Source organism: Rutidosis leptorrhynchoides, chromosome 7 (assembly GCF_046630445.1).
Source record: "Rutidosis leptorrhynchoides isolate AG116_Rl617_1_P2 chromosome 7, CSIRO_AGI_Rlap_v1, whole genome shotgun sequence".
Taxonomy (NCBI): domain Eukaryota; kingdom Viridiplantae; phylum Streptophyta; class Magnoliopsida; order Asterales; family Asteraceae; genus Rutidosis; species Rutidosis leptorrhynchoides.
The window spans coordinates 292,137,705-292,159,345 of record NC_092339.1 but is presented as its reverse complement, the minus strand read 5'-3'; the positions used below and the strand labels follow the sequence as shown (position 1 = coordinate 292,159,345).

The 21,641-nt window shown below is 36.5% G+C and overlaps 2 protein-coding genes across 2 annotated transcripts; both read left to right on the top strand.

Moving 5' to 3' along the window:
- The first annotated feature begins 220 nt into the window (after positions 1-220).
- LOC139858058 (uncharacterized) lies at positions 221-3,333 on the top strand. Its single transcript, XM_071846908.1, has 2 exons — positions 221-646; positions 2,253-3,333. The coding sequence occupies exons 1-2, from the start codon at positions 325-327 to the stop codon at positions 3,140-3,142; spliced, it is 1,212 nt and encodes a 403-aa protein (XP_071703009.1). The 5' UTR covers positions 221-324; the 3' UTR covers positions 3,143-3,333.
- Positions 3,334-14,603: 11,270 nt separating this feature from the next.
- LOC139858742 (GEM-like protein 6) lies at positions 14,604-15,560 on the top strand. Its single transcript, XM_071847580.1, has 3 exons — positions 14,604-14,761; positions 14,848-15,122; positions 15,221-15,560. The coding sequence occupies exons 1-3, from the start codon at positions 14,638-14,640 to the stop codon at positions 15,401-15,403; spliced, it is 582 nt and encodes a 193-aa protein (XP_071703681.1). The 5' UTR covers positions 14,604-14,637; the 3' UTR covers positions 15,404-15,560.
- The last annotated feature ends 6,081 nt before the right edge of the window (positions 15,561-21,641 follow it).

Here is a 21,641-nt window from a genome sequence, read left to right as displayed (position 1 = left end):
TCTTTTTGTACAGTTATTATTAAATAAAAATATACATAGATAAAAATGTGGTGTGTGTGAGAATACCTCCTAGTCCTAGTTAAAATTAAAAAGGTATCTTAACAAAACAACACCACCATGTGGGTGTCAAGTAGTGTTGTTCAATCATTATCATCCAGTGTTATGTTATCGTTCGCACGATCCAAATCCACCAAACCAAAACTCTTTTTCTATGTCCCCATCCAACACAAACACTTCACTTCAAAATTAGGGTTTCTAATTCATCCCCAACCCCCAATCAATCAAATCACCATAATTTCACCTGATAATTAACAACAATCGAATATGTGCAGCATCAACGATCGATTACGAGACGATGAACTCCGTTCGATTTTGATCAAATTAGAATCTGATAAAGATAAAGAAATTTTTAGCCTTGTTTGCAAAAAATGGCTTTATCTTCAAAGCACTGAACGTAAGAAACTTTGTGCACGTGCCGGTCCACACATGCTTCGTAAAATGGCTGCACGGTTTACTCGATTAATTGACCTTGATTTATCTCAATCTGCATCACGTTCGTTTTATCCTGGTGTTACTGATTCAGATCTATCTGTTATTGCTTCTGGTTTCACTGCTTTGCGTGTGCTCAACCTTCAAAATTGCAAAGGTATTGACTTTTTATTTATTTATTTAATCTGACAATTAAGTATTTTGGATGGAGATTGGTAATGGGTTTTGGGTGTTATGTTCAAAGTTATGTGCTTTTTTTGAATTAGTGATGAGTTTTGGGTGTTATTGATAAAGTTATGTGCTTTTTTGAATTGGTGAATTAGGGTTTGTGCAATTGATAATTGGGTTTTTTTGTGTGATTGAGGAAGTTATATGCTTTTTTGTTAATTAATGAATTAAGGGTTTGTAGAAATGTAATTTGCATTGCAAGGATGCTGTTCTTGAATTTAGAGTCTAGTTGTTTTTTTGAAACAAGGGACTTTTTTTTTTTTTTTGAGAAAAATAGTTAGCATAGCAGACCAGTGAATCTGACATTCTAACTATCCAGCCATTTTAAAAATGATTCTTTAATACGTACGTAGTATCATAGATATGCTGGTAGAACATGTCTTATGGTTGTCTGGCGTAGTGACTAGTACTAATTTTAGTTTTGTTTTGCTTTTTTTTGTTTGTATTGAGTATTGTCAATATGGCTGCTGTTGTAAAAACGATTGTGGGAGTCCTCATATTATTTATAGCGAATTTGGGCAGAGGCAATGTTATCTTATACTCCGTAAAATACAACCCACCTACTTGTTTGTTGAATAACATCACCTACTATGTTTCCAACATTAGTTGTGGTATTCGACAAAATATCACGAATGGTCCCTGTTGTTTGCATCGGGTTACACTCATGGTCCCTGTACTTTTTTCTTGTCAAGGATGGTGCCATGTGATTTGAATTTGAATCACCGGTGGTCCCTGTAGTTTGCATTTTTTCCGTGTAGGATGGTCCCTGCGGTTTGCACCACAGGGACCATCGGTGATTCAATTGCAAACCACACGGACCATCCATGACGGAAAAGAAGTACAGGGACCAACGGTGATTTCCGTTGCGAACCACAGGGACCATCCTTAATATTTTGTTTCGTATTCTTGTAGTTTTTATTAGTATTATTAGTATGAGTATAATTATTATTGTGATTATTTTAATAATTTATTGATACTAAAGTAAAGGACTTTTTTCCTTTTTTGGAAACACTGAAATTATTTGTAACTATTATTGTTATTGTTGTATAAGTTATTATTTCCAGATTCCAGAACGAAGGACTTTGTTCAAAAAAGTAATATTACATTCTCAAAAAGATGACATAGTAAAAAGAATTCTAACTCAGCGACTTGTTTATTGAGTTAGGGTGTGTTTGTTTACCTGTTAATTGAATTCTTTAACACTAATTACTGAACCATGATAAATGCCGGAAAACCACTTCAAATTTAAACTTCAAATTTATTGTTGAACCTTTCAGAGGTGAAATACTCTCTTAACCGTTAAACACTTAATTTTTCTTTAATATTCTCTTTAATAATATCAAGAATTCTTATCAAACAACTTTATTTTTTATTCATGTAAAATGTTACGGAGTATTAGGTAGTTTGGCAACATCCAAACGGTTTATTGCCATTTAAAATCTTTGAATCATTCAGATTATGGACTATTCAGAGCTTAATCATTCTGTTTTTTCAAATGCAACCTTAATGACTTATAATTGATTATGATCGTACAGGCATAACTGATGTTGGAATGGCAGCCGTTGGATCTGGTCTTTCGTCTCTACAATCATTAGACGTTTCATATTGTAGGAAGCTAACCGACAAGGGACTATCAGCTGTTACCGAAGGATGTCCCGACCTAAGAACCTTGCATCTTCCCGGTTGCCGCTTCATTACAGACACACTACTCGAATCTCTCTCCAAAAACTGCCATAAATTAGAAGAATTAGGTTTGCAAGGCTGCACCAACATAACCGACAACGGACTAACCGCTTTAGTTAACGGATGTAAACACATAAAGCATCTAGACATAAACAAGTGTACCAATATCGGAGATATCGGAATTTCAATCGTTGCAGAAACTTGTTCAACTTCTTTACGGACATTAAAGTTGCTCGATTGTTATAAACTCGGAGACAAATCTATATTCGCCGTAACTCGCCTCTGCAAAAATCTCGAGACTTTAGTTATCGGAGGGTGTCGGGATATAACTAGTGAATCTATAAGCTCGTTAGCGGATGTTTCGCAAAGCCTCGGGATTTTACGGATGGATTGGTGTTTAAACGTTTCGGATGCATCGTTAAATCGCATACTTTCGCAATGCACGTCATTAAAGGTTCTTGATATCGGTTGTTGTGAAGAGGTGACGGATGGTGCGTTTAATGCGTTTGGAAAGGAGGGTTTCGGATCGGATCTGAAGGTTTTGAAAGTTAGTAATTGTCCGAAGATTACGGTGTCGGGATTACGCATGATTTTGGAGGGTTGTAAGTCACTTGAATACCTTGACGTGAGGTCATGTTCGAATGTTACGAAAGCGGGATGTGATGAAGCTGGATTGAGATTTCCGGAATTTTGTAAGGTGAATTACACTGGGAGTTTAGTTGAGCCTGATGTCTTAATTTGAAAACACGCGATGATAGTTTATATATTGTCCAGCTAACGGAAGAACGTGGTTTGTTTATGTTAGTTGGTTATTTGTTGCTTTTCGTCTGTATTATATTATATTGTATTGTGTGCATATTGTGCCCGAGTATAAGTTGTTGTTCAACATTATTTATTTGAATGATGCATGAGTCCTCTTTTAGGTTTTTTTTTTCTTTTATAAAATATATCTATCGGTTTTGAGAAGTGCTTGTTAATTGTTTCAGATTCACATTCAAGATCAATCCAAGCACAGGTGTGTTATTTCTTATATTTGTTTTTTTTTTTTTTTTTTTTTTTTTTTTTTTTTGGTATGGATGGTGCTGGTGTAAGCAGTTTGGATGTCTTATCTATCAACATTATGATTATCGATGTATCCAGGTTATTAAATGTATTTTAGATGGGTGTGATACTTGACAGTGTCAATCTTTTTGTAAAGTGAAGACTTTAATGTCTCCAGCCCATCTAAAAAACCCTAATTTTTTGATTGTCACCGCCGCCATCTGCTTCTTTCTTCTTCATCGTTTAGCCTTTTCATCTCAGGTATCGTTGCTGTTTTCCTCTTCCCTTCGTTTTTTTCTTCTTTCAGCATTTCCTTTTTTGTGATCTCTCCTATCTGATTTTATAACCTCTGCGGCCTGTTTGCTCACCGGCCTCTCGCCTGTGGTCTGGTTGGCTTCTGCTTTTTCTTCCTTGCTCTCTTTCGTTTCTCTCCCATGTTACCCTCTATGTCTCCTTTTGTTTCTCTCGCTGGAGGTCGATTCACTTGTCTCCGTTGATTGTGGGTGGTTCTGCCAGTTAAAATCTATCTCCACCGCGGTTCTCCTGGTGAGATAGGTTATGGCTACTTGGTGACCCTCCTTCCGTCGTGGAGGGTGTGTTATTCCGTGAGGGTCGGTGTTCCGGCCATCGTTGACTCTCTCCAGCGGCTGTGGTTTTTTCTTTCTTTTTCTCGTTTTCTTCTTCATTCTCTCTCTTTCGGCACTCTCTTGTCCTATTATCACAGCAAGTGGTGTCCATGGTCGTGCAACATTTGGTTGTTGGTTACTGCCACCTTGTTGGTGGTGGTCGCAGGTGGTCTCCGGCCTGGTCATCGTCCATCGTAGGTTGTGTTGTCTTCGGCTTCCTGACTTTGCCGAAGGGAGTTTGCCGTCGTGCTTTGTCTCGTGGACCTCAGTTTTGTCCACTTGTGATTCCGAGGGTGTTTTTCGGCAATGATCTCCCTGTTGGTGTGTTTCAGTTTCCATTGGTGTGGCTGGCTTTTTGCAAATGAGGTAATCTTGATGCGGCTCGTGAAGATTGATGTCGATTTGTTGAACGTGCCGTTCTGTTGCGGTGGTGGTCAGTGTTGTGTTCTCCTGACCGTCGTCTCTTGTTTTTTCTATTTTAGTGCATTCGATTGTAAGCTTTTCCTTTGTTGGCGTGTTTGGACATTTTCTCTTCTCTAGCAAAGTATGTTTTTCACCCTGTTGGTGAGACTTTTGTTTGGGATTTGTTGTTATGTCGTTAGCCTAGGTTTGGACTTCCTAATGTATCATTTTGTACTTGTTGATTTTCGGATTCGCTATATGTTATTTACGTTATTTTGCATAAAATAATAGTAATAGTGATAGTTTCGTAATACTAATAGTAATAGTAACAACTTTCATTGTGTACTTGTCATCAATTTATGAATATCTATAACAGAAAAGAAATTAATAGAAGAGATCTACCATTACCAAAAAGAAGAGAACAAGAAAAAACAATATTCACTGGTAGAAGAAAAAAAAATTGATAGGGAGTTGAAGAGAACATGATAGTGTTCAACTCGAGAACACAGTGAAATGTGATGTTGCACAAAAATGTCGTGCTAAATAAACATAAACATAATAATTATAAGACTGGAGTATAATATCATATAAGGGGACAGAAACATTTGGTTTTAAATATATATTAAATTTAATTATTTATTATAATATTATATATTATATGATATGGTGAGATGATTGTGCATGGCATGTGTTGTCATGTGTGGTAATTAGTAATGGCAACGGGTGATGTCATATCCACATCCATATCCATTTAATTTTTGTTCATCCATATCCGTATCCATATCCGTTTAATTTTGTTTCATCCATCCATATCCATATCCATATCCAATGGATTATGCGGGTTAATGGATATCCATTGGATATTCAGTAAAATATTAATCTAACGATGATTTGAAAATTAAATGTAAATTTTAACAAATATAAATGTATAATCTTTATGTTTTAGTTTGTTACACATGTTTTGATTGTTATTTGTCGCCGAATGTGATTTCAATTAAGCAAAATATATGTTTAAACAAATATAAATATGTAAGGTTTAATATTATTAATAACAGTTTAGTAATTGTAACTTTTATAACCCTTATTTTTGTTAATAATTTTAAAATTTATAGGTTATATGTATATGTGTATCGATATGTAGATCTATATGTCTATATTTTAGTACGTATTATGTATATATAGATTTATTTCGGGCGATAATGGATATATCCATGGATGATATATATTGTCATCTATATCCGATCCACAAAATATTTAAATCATCCATATCCATATCCATATCCATTTATCGTCCATTTAGATCATCCATATCCATTATAAATGGATCGGATCGGATGGATATCCATGGATGGAACATCCATTGCCATCCCTAGTGGTAATTGATCAAGCCAAGATTGAGCTTGAGTGCAAAAAAGAGTTAAAGTGACCCAAACCTCGAATAACCTTATTCTCGGTTAGGGTTAGGGTGTTGTGGATTGTGGGTATGGTGTAGTTTGTCTTTTACGAGCCTTCAAGGTGAATGTTGTATAGAATATTCTATTCTGGAGAGTTGCACCCACGTTTTTATAGGCAAACATTTAGGGTTTTATGGTTCATGGGCTTAACCATGTTTATTTATTTGGGCGTTAGCTAATTACTAAGAATTAGGCCCAAGCCCCTTGATACCTAATTAACGTAAATTCCCCTTAGTGGCTTCTAGAACCTTCTAGACACATCCACTACCTACTCCATGTCCTCCACGTTCTTTGTAGAATCTATCGTAATAGATGTTGCGCCATGAGGCAACGTTTTGTACGTTACACGCTATGTGTCATGACCCGGATTTTTTCATGATTATATATTGAACAATATTAATATTTACATGATTAAATGTTTTCAACATATTAAGCAATCAAAATTTTTAAGACTTGATTAATTGAAACGAATTTTATGTAAACGTGTGACCACCCAACTTGTCCGATGATTCACGAACGTTATAACTTGTAAATAACATGATAATATATATATGAACTTATATATATATTTAACATGATGAAATGATAATTATCTCATTAAGTATATTAACAATGAACTATATACATAAAATGAGACTACTAACTTAAGGATTTCGAAACGATATATATACGTAACGATTATCGTTGTAATAACGTCTTAATATTTATATATCGTATTAAGATATATTAACACACTATGTTATCATGATAATATAACAATATAACATCCCATTAGATATAATAACAATGGGATTAATTACATTTAACAAGGTAGTTAACTTAAAGGTTTCGAAACAACACTTACATGTAACGACTAACGATGATTTAACGACTCAGTTAAAATGTATATATATATATAGTGTATTAAGATGTATTAATACACATTTGAAGGACTTCAATACATATATCAAAACACTCTTACTTAACAAAAATAATCACAATTGTATTCCCATTTGTTTTCATCAAGAATTCTACTCGTATTCCCTCGGTATTTGCACTCGTATTATACCCAGCTTCTAGATGTATTTACTATTGGTATATACCAATAAAAATCTGCTCCTTAGCAGCCTTAAATGATTAAGGAACATGTGGAACCAACCATTTGTCAAGTAGCATGAATTATTTAGCAAGAAAATAAAATTAGGAATCTTTTCTTTCTTTATAAACTAAAAACGTTTTTATGCATACACACCATTTCTTCATTCCATTTTCTGATACTTACACTCCCAATTCTCTCTCAAAATACTCCTAACTTCATACTTGATCATCTCCAAGTATTTTCCCCATCATTTAGCTTCAATTACAAGCTTTAATCATCATAAAAACAACCTAGAATCAAGAAGTTGCAAGATTACTTCCAATCTTTTTAATCCAATCCAACAACTCATCAAAGATCAAGAACTTACATCTAATCTCAGTAAATTTTCATTCTTAATCAAGGTAATAATCATATCCAAGCTTTGGTTTAATTCCTATAAACATAACTACCTTAAATCAAGTAGTAATCTTACTTGAACTTGTTTTCGTGTCATGATTCTGCTTCAAGAACTTCCAAGCCATCAAAGATCCTTTGAAGCTCAAGTTATTTTCTCATCATTTTCAGTAGGTTTACCTACTATACTTGAGGTAGTAATGATGTTCATAACATCATTCCATTCATATATATATATATATATATATATATATATATATATATATATATATATATATATATATATATATATATATATATATATATATATATATATAACTATCTTATTCGAAGATTTAAACTTGTAATCACTAGAACATAGTTTAGTTAATTCTAAACTTGTTCGCAAACAAAGTTAATCCTTCTAACATAACTTTTAAAATCCACTAAACACATGTTCTATATCTATATGATATGCTAACTTAATGATTTAAAACTTGTAAACGCGAAGAACACCGTAAAACCGGACATACGCCGTCGTAGTAAAACCGGGGGCTGTTTTGGGTTGGATAATTAAAAACTATGATAAACTTTGATTTAAAAGTTGTTCTTATGAGAAAATGATATTTCTTATGAACATGAAACTATATCCAAAAATCATGGTTAAACTCAAAGTGGAAGTATGTTTTTTCAAAATGGTCATCAAGATGTCATTTTTCGACGGAAATGACTACCTCTTTCAAATATGACTTGTAACCTGTAACTCCGACTATAAACCACTACTTTTTTAGTTTAGTTCTAAACACTACAGTTCATTATGAAACCATAGCAATTTGATTCACTTTAAACGGAGTTGTAATGAATATTTGGCGAGCGAAACAAAATCTGCTAAAATTAACATTGTATGGACGAAATTTATATTGTAAAAACTATATTAACCATATCCTTGCTAACTTTTCCTATATCCTATATATATTTGGACATGTTATCATTAGTATAACAAAATATTATAATCTTAGTTAATTCCGAGATTGTATATATATATATAATAATCTTGGTACATTCCATGACAATAAGTATACAATACGTTTTGATAAATCCTAAGACAATAAGTATACAATACGTTTTGATAAATTCAAAGACAATATGTATACAATACGTCTCTAGGTTGATGCAAAGACAATACGTATACAATACGTCGTGGGAGTAATTCTAAGATTATATATATATCGATTATTGAACTGTTGGACATTTCGGACTATTTTGGACTACTAACATAAAAATGTTAAGAATTAATATATAAGTATTCTATGAACTTGTTTTATTTTATTCACATGTCGTATTATTATTTGAATCATTATTATTGTTATAGGTTCGTGAATCCAAGGACGACGTCCATATTTTTAATAAGCTGAAAACTTATTATTAATATACTTTTACTACCGTGAGTATATAGTCCCATTTTTAAACTCTAAAAATATTTTGGGATGAGAATACATGCATTTTATGTTTTACGCCATGGACACAAGTACTTAAAATATATTCTACGTTGAGTTGTACCACATTGCATATATTCCATAATAGCTTGGTAATTAATATTTACATGTTGTAAGAACATGTAAGCGCGAATCCTATTGATAGATCTATCGGGTTTGACAACCCCAGTCGGGATAGTCGCTCTAGTATCGTAAACGGTTGCATAGTACTTCGTTTTTACTACACTTGGTACAGTGTAGGGAGATTTCATAATAAAGGGAATATGCCACATTAATGGTTAAGTATGGTTACCGAAGCGCTCAACAACTTATAGAATATCTTTATTGAAATATTTATAACTATGAAATCTTGTGGTCTATATTTATATCGATGCTAGCTTTAAACCTATATATCTCACCAACCTTTGTGTTGACTGTTTAAGCATGTTTATTCTCAGGTCCTTAAGAAAGTCTTCAGCTGTTGCATTATCTGAGCAAGTTGTGCATGGAGTCTCATGCTTTTGTTTAAATGAAATGTTGCATTCAATAAAACCTTTGTCATGTATTATATTCGACTGTTATGTCACGTGTGTAGTATTTGGAAACCGATGTATTATGAGGATTATTTCTTAAATAATCGCCCACTTGTTTAAAACATGCATTATGTATAATAAGGGTGTGTCTTTTTATGAAACAAATGCAATATTTTCTAAAATGTATCATATAGAGGTCAAATACCTCGCTATGGGACCAATGAATAACGTACCGCGTTTATAGTAATATGGATGAGTCGTTTCACTATGTGCCAAGCCTGGCGTGACGTACGTCATTAAATCCCCCAGTTTGGTTACGCATAATACTAACATTGAACTTGGCCAAACTATGTAGTTGTCTTTTTAGAAACCCAAAGGTCTCGCATTAAATGTCTCTACTATGTGAGCTCCATTTAACCAGAAATCCTATCATACGTCCCTTCATGCGCTGTCTAAATAATTACAACGGTAACTTTTGCTAAGATGGTAATCACACGGTCAGAATCAGGTGCCTGCATTACACGTGTACGCTCGAGATTCAAGCCCAAAAGTGGAAGCCGATTTGACTGCCTCCTATAAATATGTGGGATTTACTCATTTCATTTTTACCTCTATTTACTTTCGCCTCCAAACTCATTTCATTTTTTTACCTCTATTTACTTTCGCCTCCAAAGATTTCTGCTTTCTTCCTCCGTATACACTACTTCGTTAAGCACAACGCCTTACGTTTAGTTTTTCATAATGTCAAGGGCTAACGTGGAGTAAGAAGCAAGTTCCGTTACCACAAAATTACTAGAAAGAATAATTGAAGAGTTTCCTCCTGTTGAATCATGGCAGTCCATGCTGGTGTTGCCAACTCAGCGGGCTCACAATCTACCAGAAAACTACTTTATCCTGTACTGGAAGGCTATCACCTTTGGCAATCTGCGTTTGCCAATAACGGATTTTGTTTCCGCAGTACTTGATCATTATAAAGTTGGACTCTCGCAATTACATCCACATGCTTGGCAACATGTGATCATTTTTTAGATGTCTTTCGTGGCTAAACTTGTCGGTACGCGTTAGCATTTTCAGTGCCGTATTTAAACTGTTGACTTCCGGCAGGAGGGGGGGGTCACTTTTGAGAGGAAATGCAACTTCACTACAAAGAAATCCCCCACCCTTCATGACTGGAGGGATATTTATTGCTATTGGTGAAGGCCATGCCCACCTGCTTCCATGACAATTCACACGATCACGATCAGCTGATTTGTCTAAGATGCCAGTTTTGGATGAAGATGACCAACAATTGTTTAACCTTTCTAAGGACGCCGAATTGGAGAGGCGTCAATACGGGGATGTTATGCTAAAACTTGGCAACGTCCAGTGTTATTGGCCATGGGAGAACAGAGTTCCCGTAATTATGTTCAATGGACAGGATATGCTCTTGGTGTTGCAGCGTTGATTATGTAAGTAACACTCGCCCTGCATTTTTCTAACTTAAGCTGTTTTCTTTTGGAGAGATGGATTTCTCCCATGCTCTGAAGCGTCCCACTCTTGGAGTTTAAGCGAAACAAGAAATCTTCTTTACCGGAAGGCGACCCGTGTATAGGGCAAGACTAGAGCAAGGCGTTTTGTCTTTAACGAATGTTGCCGGAGGCTCCACTACCGTTACTTAAATCGGGACGTCAACTCTGGTAACAAATGCGAATCCTATATCTGTTGCGCTTCCGGAAAAACCCCCAACGTCCACTTATGTTCCTGCCACTTTCCTCGGGACCCCTGGAGGGTGTAAGAAGCAGAAGACCGTCAATGAAATCGCTGAAATAAACCTTGATACCTTTTTTAAAGCTACCCAACACATGTGGGTATTACCTTAATCCTGTTAACAATGACGCTACGTCGTCCGACTCCCAGTGGCAGAAATTAATTAGAATTTTTATTTCTGGCCAAACTGTTCCTCCCGTCATTACTCTGAGCAGCGAGAATCAAACGTTCATACAGAAGACCAGAAGTGCTACGGTCTCGTCTTCCGGTACTGAAGCCGTATCTGGCCAACGTGGTCCCGAAGCAAGCAGCAAGTCTCAGGAGATATCATATTCCCCTGGCTTTCGGAAGCCTCCTACCTTGTAACATCCCGTTTTCCTCGGATATGACTTAAGGTGCGTAATTAACCTCGTGTACGTTTATTATTGCATCTATGATCGTTTATTTTAGTTTAATGTGTGAAAATATTGGAAAATGGTTTGATCAGGCCTTCTGTCGCGTCTGAGTGAGTTTCATCGAGTCCTGGTGCGTCGCGATACGCGACAAAGTGGGCTGGAACGCGACAGCTCCAGAACCCCCTGTTCTGTCGAGGTTATCGCGTTCTGTTGTGGTTTGTCGCGTTTGGGCGTCGCGTTACGCGACAGGTTATCGCGAAACGCGACAGATGTCGCTGTTTGACAAATTTGACCCAATTTAAATGGCATCTTTGAGGGTGTTTAAGTCTTTTCACTTGTGGACGGTTTTAGATCTAGAAAACTGATAAATGAGTTATCCTAACTCATTTAACACATCTTCACCTACACCACATTCAATTTTAAAGAGAGACAGAGTTAGGGTTTAGTGAGAGAAAGCTCACTTGGAAAAGAAGGAGACCAAATCTCACCCGAATCCAAGTTTTAAAGTTGTTCCCTACGTCTCTAGCTACGTTGTGATTGTATTGGTAAGTCTTAACTCTATGTTTTGAGTTTTAATTTGTTTAAGCTAGGGTTTGGTTCATGTGGGGTATGTATGACCCATTTGAGGGTAAAATGGGTGAATTTAGGTTATGTTATTGTTATGAAACCCTAATGGCCACAATCTAGGGTTTTGGCCTTGTGATTTGAGGTTGTAAGTGTCAATTGGTGTTGTTAGTCACTAATGCACTTTAAGATTTATGAAAGAAGTGTTAATGGGTAAGTTTGACTTGATTGTGAGTCTAAGTAATATAAAATGGGTCAAAATGTACTAGTTGACCTAATTAGATAAAATGGGTATGGATTACCCTAAGTTTTGTGCTAATTGAAGTTAATAGACTTTAATTCACTAGTCTTAGTGATTAAAGTCGAGTCTTGGCCATTTATGGACGGTTGTGTGTAGTTGAGTCATTTAATGCAAATTGGGTCATTAAATGCTCAAGTGGGAGTATTGTGGTTAATCCCACTAGTTGTGAAATTGAATGTGCACTTAATGATTTAGGTACATTGCGTTGAAGCTCGGAAGTGCTAAATCATCATCCTTGTGACAATGTGAGTGGAATAATTATATATGCATGTATATGATTTATTTGCTTGTGGGGTATGGGTTAAAGTTCGATGTTGACGATACCATACCCTAGAGTATATTGTGATGTTGATGAGGGTTTAAAGTTCGTTGTTGACGATACCTCATACGTATGGAATTAAAGTTCGATGTTGACGATGCCATACGATTATTGTAGTGATGTTGATGAGGGTTTAAAGTTCGTTGTTGACGATACCTCATATGTGGGTTTAAAGTTCGGTGTTGACGATACCACATTAATGTAGGCGAATGGGATTTAAGTTTGATGTTGACGATACCATTCGTTGGGCTAGCCTTGGGATCTTGAGTACTATGGATGTTGTGAACATCATCGTTATATTTGTGTTTTAGCATAATGTATTGTTGTGTTATATGCTATTGTTATACTAGCCTTGTTATCGTGGTGCTTAGCGTTATACATGTGAAAGGTATGCTAATTATGTAACTAGTATGTATGCGGATTTGGTAAGTGTTTGCAAGTAAGTAGGTTATATATATGTATGTATAATTGTTGCACTCACTAAGCCTTGCTTACCCTCTCGTTGTTTACCATTTTATAGGTTCCGGCTTGGACAAGGGTAAGGGCATACGTTTGGACTAGTGGTCTCCCGCTTATGTTGTCGGGGGGGGGGGGGGGGGGGGGGGGTGCTTGTGGTGTTAGCTTTTGAAGATTGGCCTAACGTTTTGGGTAGTTTAGCCCCAAACCATGCTCGAGTGTCGTTTGGATTATAAACTATCATTGTAGGGGGTCAAACTTGTATTGAACTTAATTAATGGCCTTCGTGCCTTTTGTAAACATTTAAATCGTTGTACGTTTAAATGGAACTCGTAGAATGGTTTACATATTTAATTGGCGCATAAAGGTGTATTATACAAAAAAAAAAATTTTTATCGTATGGAATACGGGTTGGGTGATTACATACCTTCAGCCACTTGGATTCTATTTGGAACATTCCTCATGGTGACACCATGTCACAATTCGAGTATCTCCAAAGATGCGTTCCCCCAATTTTGATGGATTAAATAAAAAAGATGCTTGACAGCGCAGCACGTCGAGCTAGAGAATATCCAGAGTGGGCCGATCTAATATGTATATAAGTAGGAGCTTTCATCGAAAAATGAAAGCAACCGAAACCGTACATTACAACAAAAATAACTAGGATCGAAGCTAGAAAACACCGCTGACAAGAAGTACGAGCATCCGCTAGCTACAACCGAACATAACTTAGCAAGAAAAAACCAAAAACCGCGGCCGAAGAAAACTGAACACACCCTGAAACTGTCGATAAAAATAACAAACTAAACAAACATAACAATAGACAAAACCATCAAACAAACCAAACAGGGATAAAACGGAACCGAACTATTTGGCTTCGGAAGATACATTCTGACTCTTCGGGCCCAACTTAACCAATTTACCATTAACCGTATCTTGATGAAGCTCCTTACCCGATCTTGACTTGAGAGAATATGACAACAAGTGTGATCCGTGTTTAGTAAAAATAGGCCATGTAACTACTTTCATGTTATATCTTGGTGTTACAATCTGCAACTAACTTCATAACAATATCTGGGCGCTAAACGTTATGTTGGTCGCCATCTTAAGCAATTCGTTACTAATCTTCGTGTGATTTGAATCCCATATCTATATGTTATTTTAAGCAAGCCCCAACATTTTCAACGTACCGAAAGTTTGTGTTTACCCAACTTTGAAAACACATGTCAGCATGGCAATAAAAGGTGAACATATACAGTCAAAAGCAACAACATAAAGGATGTAAAAATTACACTATCAAAGACTCAACTACCAACTACCATTAACCATGACATATGGATGACTCATCCAACTTCAAGTTGTCAACTTTTTCATTCTATCTATCCCTATAAATGTCCCCATTCTTAACACATTCTCAAACAAATTCAGCTTTCATCTTCAAATAACAACATTTGGCAATCGAATTACATAAAAATATGGATCAAATGTTATCTCAATGTGTTGTTGGAGTTCCAATTAAATCAACAAGGGGACTATTAACATCTAACCCTCATAACGAACACCATTACCCTGTAGCGGCAAATCCATCTAAGAATAAAGGTACTACTTTTCGATTAATTTCTAATCACAAACGATTATACTTTTGTCGGTGATCTTATTTTTAATCGTATATTTGTAATATGCAGGGAGATTAGGACCGAAACTAATTGAAATCATGAAACACAAGTTGACTAACGGAACCAAAATCATTCAGTTTGGTAGCCAAAGTAAAATCTTTAGGAAAAACTTTAGTACGAACGATGGTGAGAAACTATTGCAGGCTTCGCAATGCAACTTATACACTACGGCCGGTGCAATTGCAGGCCTTCTTTTTGTGTCTACCGAAAGAGTTTCATTTTTAAGTATCAAGTCCATTGAATTGTATGCCTCAACAGGCAAGCTGTTAAAGTTCCAATATAAGGTAAGTGAACCATTAATTTTTTTTTTAATGTGGTTCATATTTCATCGATTTATTTAGATATTTAGAATACAACTGACGTAAAATATGGTTGTGTTTAGGTGTCGATCCCTTTAGGAAAGATAAGAGGAGTACAAGAAAGCATCAACGTGAAAAGGTTGTCTAACAACTACATTGAGCTAGTGACCGTCGATGATTTCAGCTTTTGGTTTACGGGATTTAAAAGTTGCAAAAAAATGCTGGGATACCTCCATCGTGCAATCGGAGTTAACGTTGAGTTTTGATAGTTAATGTAATGTAAATATCTTATGTACATTAATATTTCGGTAGAACCTATCTGATGAGAAATATGTATATATATAGATATATAGATTGATATATGATATGATTCAGTGCCTCATGATTCATGACTAATTTGAAGTTTTCATTTTGAATTAATGTTTAAAGCATGAAAGTAGTTTATTTCATCTATAAGTTGTTCTTCTATATCGGTTTATAGCACTCACCGACAATATGAATAGTTATATAATCCAGGTTAATGATATCTAGTGTATTGGATGTATAAATACAACAACTTCTTATCTCCTTTTCTTGAACATGGTGAATAACTCAAAACGATATGATGAAGAGCAAAAATGGATCCCAAGACAACAAATATGTGCAGCTCATGGAAATGCGTAAATATTTCCAACATTGTTTCCAATATTACGATAAATGGGTGAACGGATAATGTTTTCTCTGTTCAGGCTATGTGAGAGGACGAGTATTTTTACTCAGATGTACGCAATCTAAAGGGTTTAAAAGTGATCATGATGATATCAGTTGACCATATAATTAATATAATTAAAAGTATGATAAAGTGGATCCACCGAATTTAAATAGTTCATGGAGAGGAGAATGTTCCAAGATCTATATCCATAAAAAAGAACTAGAGCCAACATCAGATGCACTACTTTACACATCAATCTGATTAAGTTAAGTAAAAAGCTTGTAACCACTTTCTTATTAGTTTTCTTAACTTGGTGTAACAATATGCAACTGTTTTCAAAAGTGACGTAACACATGTCGTGTATAATCCACCTTTTCAAGTCATCGAGAATCTTCATTTACCCTTTTTTACTTTGAGTACCCGATGAACAACCTTATAAGGAACCATCAGCATGAAAAAAAAAAAGTTAAACAATTAAAAGCAACGATACAAGAAGGTAAAGTAGTGCCTCTGAATAGACTCAACTACCAACTACCAACAGGATAAGATGGGGACAACTCATTTAGGATGTCTTCATCATGCAGCGGGTGTGGGCTACTTAAGATTTTGCAGTTAAAAAATGATGTGTATGATCATGCAAATGTTAAATGTAAATTCTTGCAGTTATTTTTTTGATTATGGTAAAAGAATTTCTTTATGAAAAAATGTTATATAAGGATAAAAGATTTTTCAATGCCTGAATTTCTCATTATTATGATCATTTTTAGTGTTATTTGTTTCTAAATTAACAACATTTAATCTTATTAGTATACTAACGCTATTAGTTGTGAAGCTACGGGGTTGTTAGCTGTTATTATGTATTAGATGTCGTTTCCATGTGCCTCTGTTTGGGAATGAGTCTCTGTTTCTATATCTCCCCTGCAAACAGACCATTTTTATGAGTCTCTGAACTGTCTAGAAAAACAATTTAGGACTTCAACCTACTCCTATCAACTCACCCTCATATGCTTCTCTCATATATAATGTTTTCTATCCTCTTCTTGGTTTCACACAGTTGCTGATCGACGTCCTCTTCTTCATCGATAACACAAGTTATGTACCTCTTTTATTTTTTATTTTTTTTTATTTTTTTTTTCGCTTTCTTTTTGCTTAGGCTTAATCTATTTTCATTAAGTGGAAAGAATATATGTTGGACGGTGGATTAAATCCACATGTTTTGTTGGCTCAAATTACATTCAACAAAGGCATGCATGGAAGTCTAAAGTAGCCTACAACATTGGTTGAAATATGCATTCACCACATGGTAATTGTACAAAGGAGACCATGTAAAGTCTAGTGTTCATACAATCTTCACCAACCATTTTTTTCCTATAAAAGGAAATGAGATTTGCCTCATTTGATCATCCCATCACAAAATCTCATATCAAAAACACATACTTGTAAGAGTTCAATAATAACTCTTGTGAGGAGTAGTGTAGAAAATAGAGAGGGTATAGAATTGTTAAATAAAATTCTATACGAGTGAGTTACGAGAGAAGTGTTATAATCTAGTGAGTGGTCCAAATACTTTGTTAGTATTTTCGGAGCCTAGATTAGAGTGATACATTGTAACCTCGGGTTTGCCATATTTGCTAGTAAAATCCATCTCTGCTTCCGCCCGTGGACTAGGCCTCACGCCGAACCACGTAAATACTTGTGTCTTTATTTATTGCTTAATTGTTCTATTAATTTCTCGGGTCTTGAAAGTGCGCTAAATCACAACAAACTGGTATCAGAGCTATAGCTGTGATTTAATATACAAGATGACGATAATAAGGTCCGACGTAGAGAAGTTTAATGGCCAGAACGATTTTGGTCTTTGGCGAATGAAGATGCGGGCTCTTTTGAGCCAACAAGGTTATTTGTTAGCTTTGAAAGGGAGATAATTTCTACCCGAAAAGTTGACAGATGAAGAGAAGGATGAACTTCTGGAGAAGGCACATGGCATGATTATTCTGAATCTTGCTGATAGTGTGCTTCGAGAAGTTGCGGCAGAAACCACACCAGCTGGGCTTTGGGATCAGCTAGAATCTCTATATATGACTAAGAGTCTCACGAGCCGGTTGTATATGAAACAACGGTTATATACTCTTCGGATGAAAGAAGGTTCACTTAATGATCACATCAATGAGTTCAATAAAATAATTTTGGACTTGAGTAATATTGATGTGAAAATTGACGATGAAGATCAATCATTAATTTTCTTATGTTCCTTGCCAAAATCATACGAGCATTTGGTTACAACTCTACTATATAGTAAAGATACTATTTCCATGGAGGATGTCAAATCTACCTTGAACTCTGTTGAGTTGAGGAAGAAATCCTCGGCGGATTATGTGGAAGAAAGTGCAAATGGTTTGGTGGTGAGAGGAAGAAGTAATGATAGAGCATCAAGTAGTAACAACAAAGGTCGTTCTAGATCGAAACCAAGATCTAGAAAGATCAAGTGTTACAATTGTCACAAGGAAGGTCACATGCGTAGAGACTGTCCAGACTTAAAAGGAAAAAAGAGAGACTTGGAATGCAGCGGGAGCCGATAAAATTGCCGCGGTTGCAGAAAATGATTCTGATGGTGCAAATGTTCTTAGTGTTACCGATGGTCGCTCAAGTAATGAGTGGATTCTTGACTCGGTTTGTTCTTATCATATGTGTCCTATTAGGGACTGGTTTACTACCTATCAACAAATAGATGGTGGTAAAGTCCTTATGGGAAATGATGTAGCTTGTAAGGTTGTTGGCATAGGAACGATCCAAATCAAGATGTATGATGGCACGGTGAGGACGTTGACAGATGTCAGGCATGTTCCAAAATTGAAGAAGAATCTTATTTCCTTAGGTACGCTGGACTCCATCGGTTGCGAGTATCGAGCTCGAGGTGGAGTATTGAAAGTTTCAAGAGGTGCACTTGTCGTGATGAAAGGTGAAAGGTTTAATGGCCTTTACCTGTTAAAGGGTAGTACTGTTACTGGTGCGGCTGGAGTTTCTTCATCAGCTAAAGATGTAGATACCACCAAGTTATGGCACATGCGCCTTGGGCACATGAGCGAGAGAGGAATGATGGAGCTTAGTAAACGAGGTTTGTTGTGCGGGCAGAATATCGGAAGATTGGAATTCTGCGAACACTGTGTATTCGGAAAACAAAGTCGAATAAAGTTTGGCACAGCCGTTCATAGGACGAAAGGTACTTTGGATTATATCCATTCAGACCTTTGGGGTCCATCTCCGGTTCCTTCAAAAGGTGGTGCTAGATACATGTTAACTTTTATTGATGACTATTCAAGAAGAGTGTGGGTTTATATCCTTAAACGTATGGATGAAGTCTTTGTCAATTTCAAGCAATGGAAGATGATGATAGAGAAGCAGACTGGAAAGTTCATCAAGCGCTTGAGAACTGACAATGGACTAGAATTCTGCAAAGGCGAATTCAATGAGTTTTGCAAGAACGAAGGCATTGTGAGACACCACACAGTGCGGTTTACACCACAACAGAATGGCGTTGCAGAACGGATGAATAGAACACTCCTTGAGCGAGCGAGGTGTATGCTCTCAAATGCAAAATTACCGAATGTATTTTGGGCTGAAGCTGTCAATACAGCTTGTTATTTGGTAAATCGGTCTCCATCAACGGCAATTGATTGTCAAACTCCTTTGGAGAAATGGTCAGGTTTCCCTGCAAGTTACAGTGATTTGAAGATATTTGGTTGTCCTTCTTATGCTCATGTGAAAGATGGTAAACTTGAGCCGAGGGCCAAAAGATGCATATTTCTAGGGTATGCAGATGGGGTGAAGGGTTATAGATTGTGGTGCCCTGATGGTAAATCATCCCGATTTCTTATCAGCAGGGATGTGACATTTGATGAGTCTGCTATGTTGAAAAAGATAGAGGGGGAACAAGTAGTTGCTGGAAAAGATCGTGAAGTTGAAGAGCAGGTGGAGCAAGAAATAGAAGTTCCACAAGGAGTAGTACATGATACTCCTGTCGAGCCCGTTGTAGAAGACGTACATGACTCTGGTGTTGATCAAATGACATCAGAAGATCAGTCAGATGAGCAACATGATCTACAGAATTATAATCTAGCAAGAGATAGAGAACGACGAGCAATAAAACCACCACAATGGTTCGGGCATGCAGATTTGGTAGCTTATGCCCTGAGTATGGCAGAAGATATAGAGGTTCAAGAACCTGCTACATATCGTGAAGCTATTAGTGGCCCAAAATCTGCAAAGTGGTCTGTAGCTATGAATGAAGAGATGGAGTCTCTTTATAAGAATCATACGTGGGAGCTGGTGAAACCGCCAAAAGGTCAAAAGATTGTTGGATGCAAATGGATCTTCAAGAAGAAGGACGGAATTCCGGGTGTAGAAGATGAAAGGTTCAAAGCACGCCTTGTAGCAAAAGGCTTTACTCAGAGAGAGGGAGTTGACTTTAATGAAGTTTTCTCACCGGTCATAAAGCATACATCTATTCGCGTGTTACTTGCCATGGTTGCCTTACTTGATATGGAGCTGCAACAACTAGATGTCAAGACGGCGTTTTTACATGGTTAGTTGGAGGAACGGATCTTTATGCGCCAGCCAGAGGGATTTGTTGTCCAAGGAAAGGAAGATTATGTATGTTAGCTGAAAAAGTCATTATATGGCTTGAAGCAATCACCTCGGCAATGGTATAAGCAGTTTGACGTATTCATGACTAGTAAATGTTACTCGCATAGTGATTATGATAGTTGTGTATATCACAAGAAGCTTCCTGATGGCTCGTACGTTTATTTGCTATTATATGTGGATGATATGTTGATTGCTTCGAAAAACATGTCAGAGATCGATCAGTTAAAATCTCAACTCAAAAGTGAGTTTGAGATAAAAGATTTGGGTGCAGCTAAGAAGATATTGGGAATGGAGATTATCAGAGATAGACGTGAAGAAAAATTGTATTTGTCACAAAAGAAATATATTGAGAAGGGTCTTCAGCGTTTTGGGATGGATAACTCCAAACCGGTTAGTACTCCACTTGCTGCACATTTCAAACTTTCATCGGCGTTGTCACCGGAAACTGAGGAGGAGGTGGAGCATATGTCACATGTTCCATATGCTAGTGCTGTGGGTAGCATCATGTATGCTATGGTATGTACTAGACCGGATATTGCACATGCGGTAAGCGTGGTGAGTAGATATATGGATTGTCCAGGAAAAGCTCATTGGAAAGCGGTGCAATGGATTCTTCGGTACCTCAGAGGGACAACTGATATTGGCTTAGTATTTGATAGCGATGGTAATACTAATGTTACCGGATACGTTGATTCAGACTATGCTGGTGATTTGGATCGGAGAAGGTCTCAGACCGGGTATGTTTTTACTCTCGGAAGATGTGCTATTAGTTGGAAAGCAACATTACAATCGACTGTTGCTTTGTCGACAACTGAAGCGGAATACATGGCTATGACTGAGGGTGTGAAAGAAGCAAAGTGGCTGAGGGGTTTAGTTGGTGATCTGGGTTTGCAACAGGACGAAACTGTGGTGCATTGTGATAGCCAGAGTGCCATACATTTGACTAAAAATCAAGTATTTCATGAGAGAACTAAACACATTGATGTACGGTATCACTTTATTCGAGAAGTCATATCAAAAGGAGTTATAATTGTAAAGAAGATTGGCATGGCAGATAATCCGGCAGATATGTTGACTAAGCCAGTTACAACAAACAAGTTCGAACATTGTTTGGACTTGGTTGGCGTTCGAAGAAAGTGATGAGCCCGGGAGGGCTGAAAGGAAGCAGA

What these genes read in the sequence shown, in the direction of transcription:
- LOC139858742 (XM_071847580.1), top strand. Translation starts at nt 14,638, where the DNA reads ATGGATCAAATGTTATCTCAATGTGTTGTTGGAGTTCCAATTAAATCA. An exon ending in AAATCCATCTAAGAATAAAG is followed by an intron (nt 14,762 to 14,847) that starts GTACTACTTTTC and finishes TGTAATATGCAG; the next exon opens with GGAGATTAGGACCGAAACTA. An exon ending in TGTTAAAGTTCCAATATAAG is followed by an intron (nt 15,123 to 15,220) that starts GTAAGTGAACCA and finishes GGTTGTGTTTAG; the next exon opens with GTGTCGATCCCTTTAGGAAA.
- LOC139858058 (XM_071846908.1), top strand. Translation starts at nt 325, where the DNA reads ATGTGCAGCATCAACGATCGATTACGAGACGATGAACTCCGTTCGATT. An exon ending in CAACCTTCAAAATTGCAAAG is followed by an intron (nt 647 to 2,252) that starts GTATTGACTTTT and finishes ATGATCGTACAG; the next exon opens with GCATAACTGATGTTGGAATG.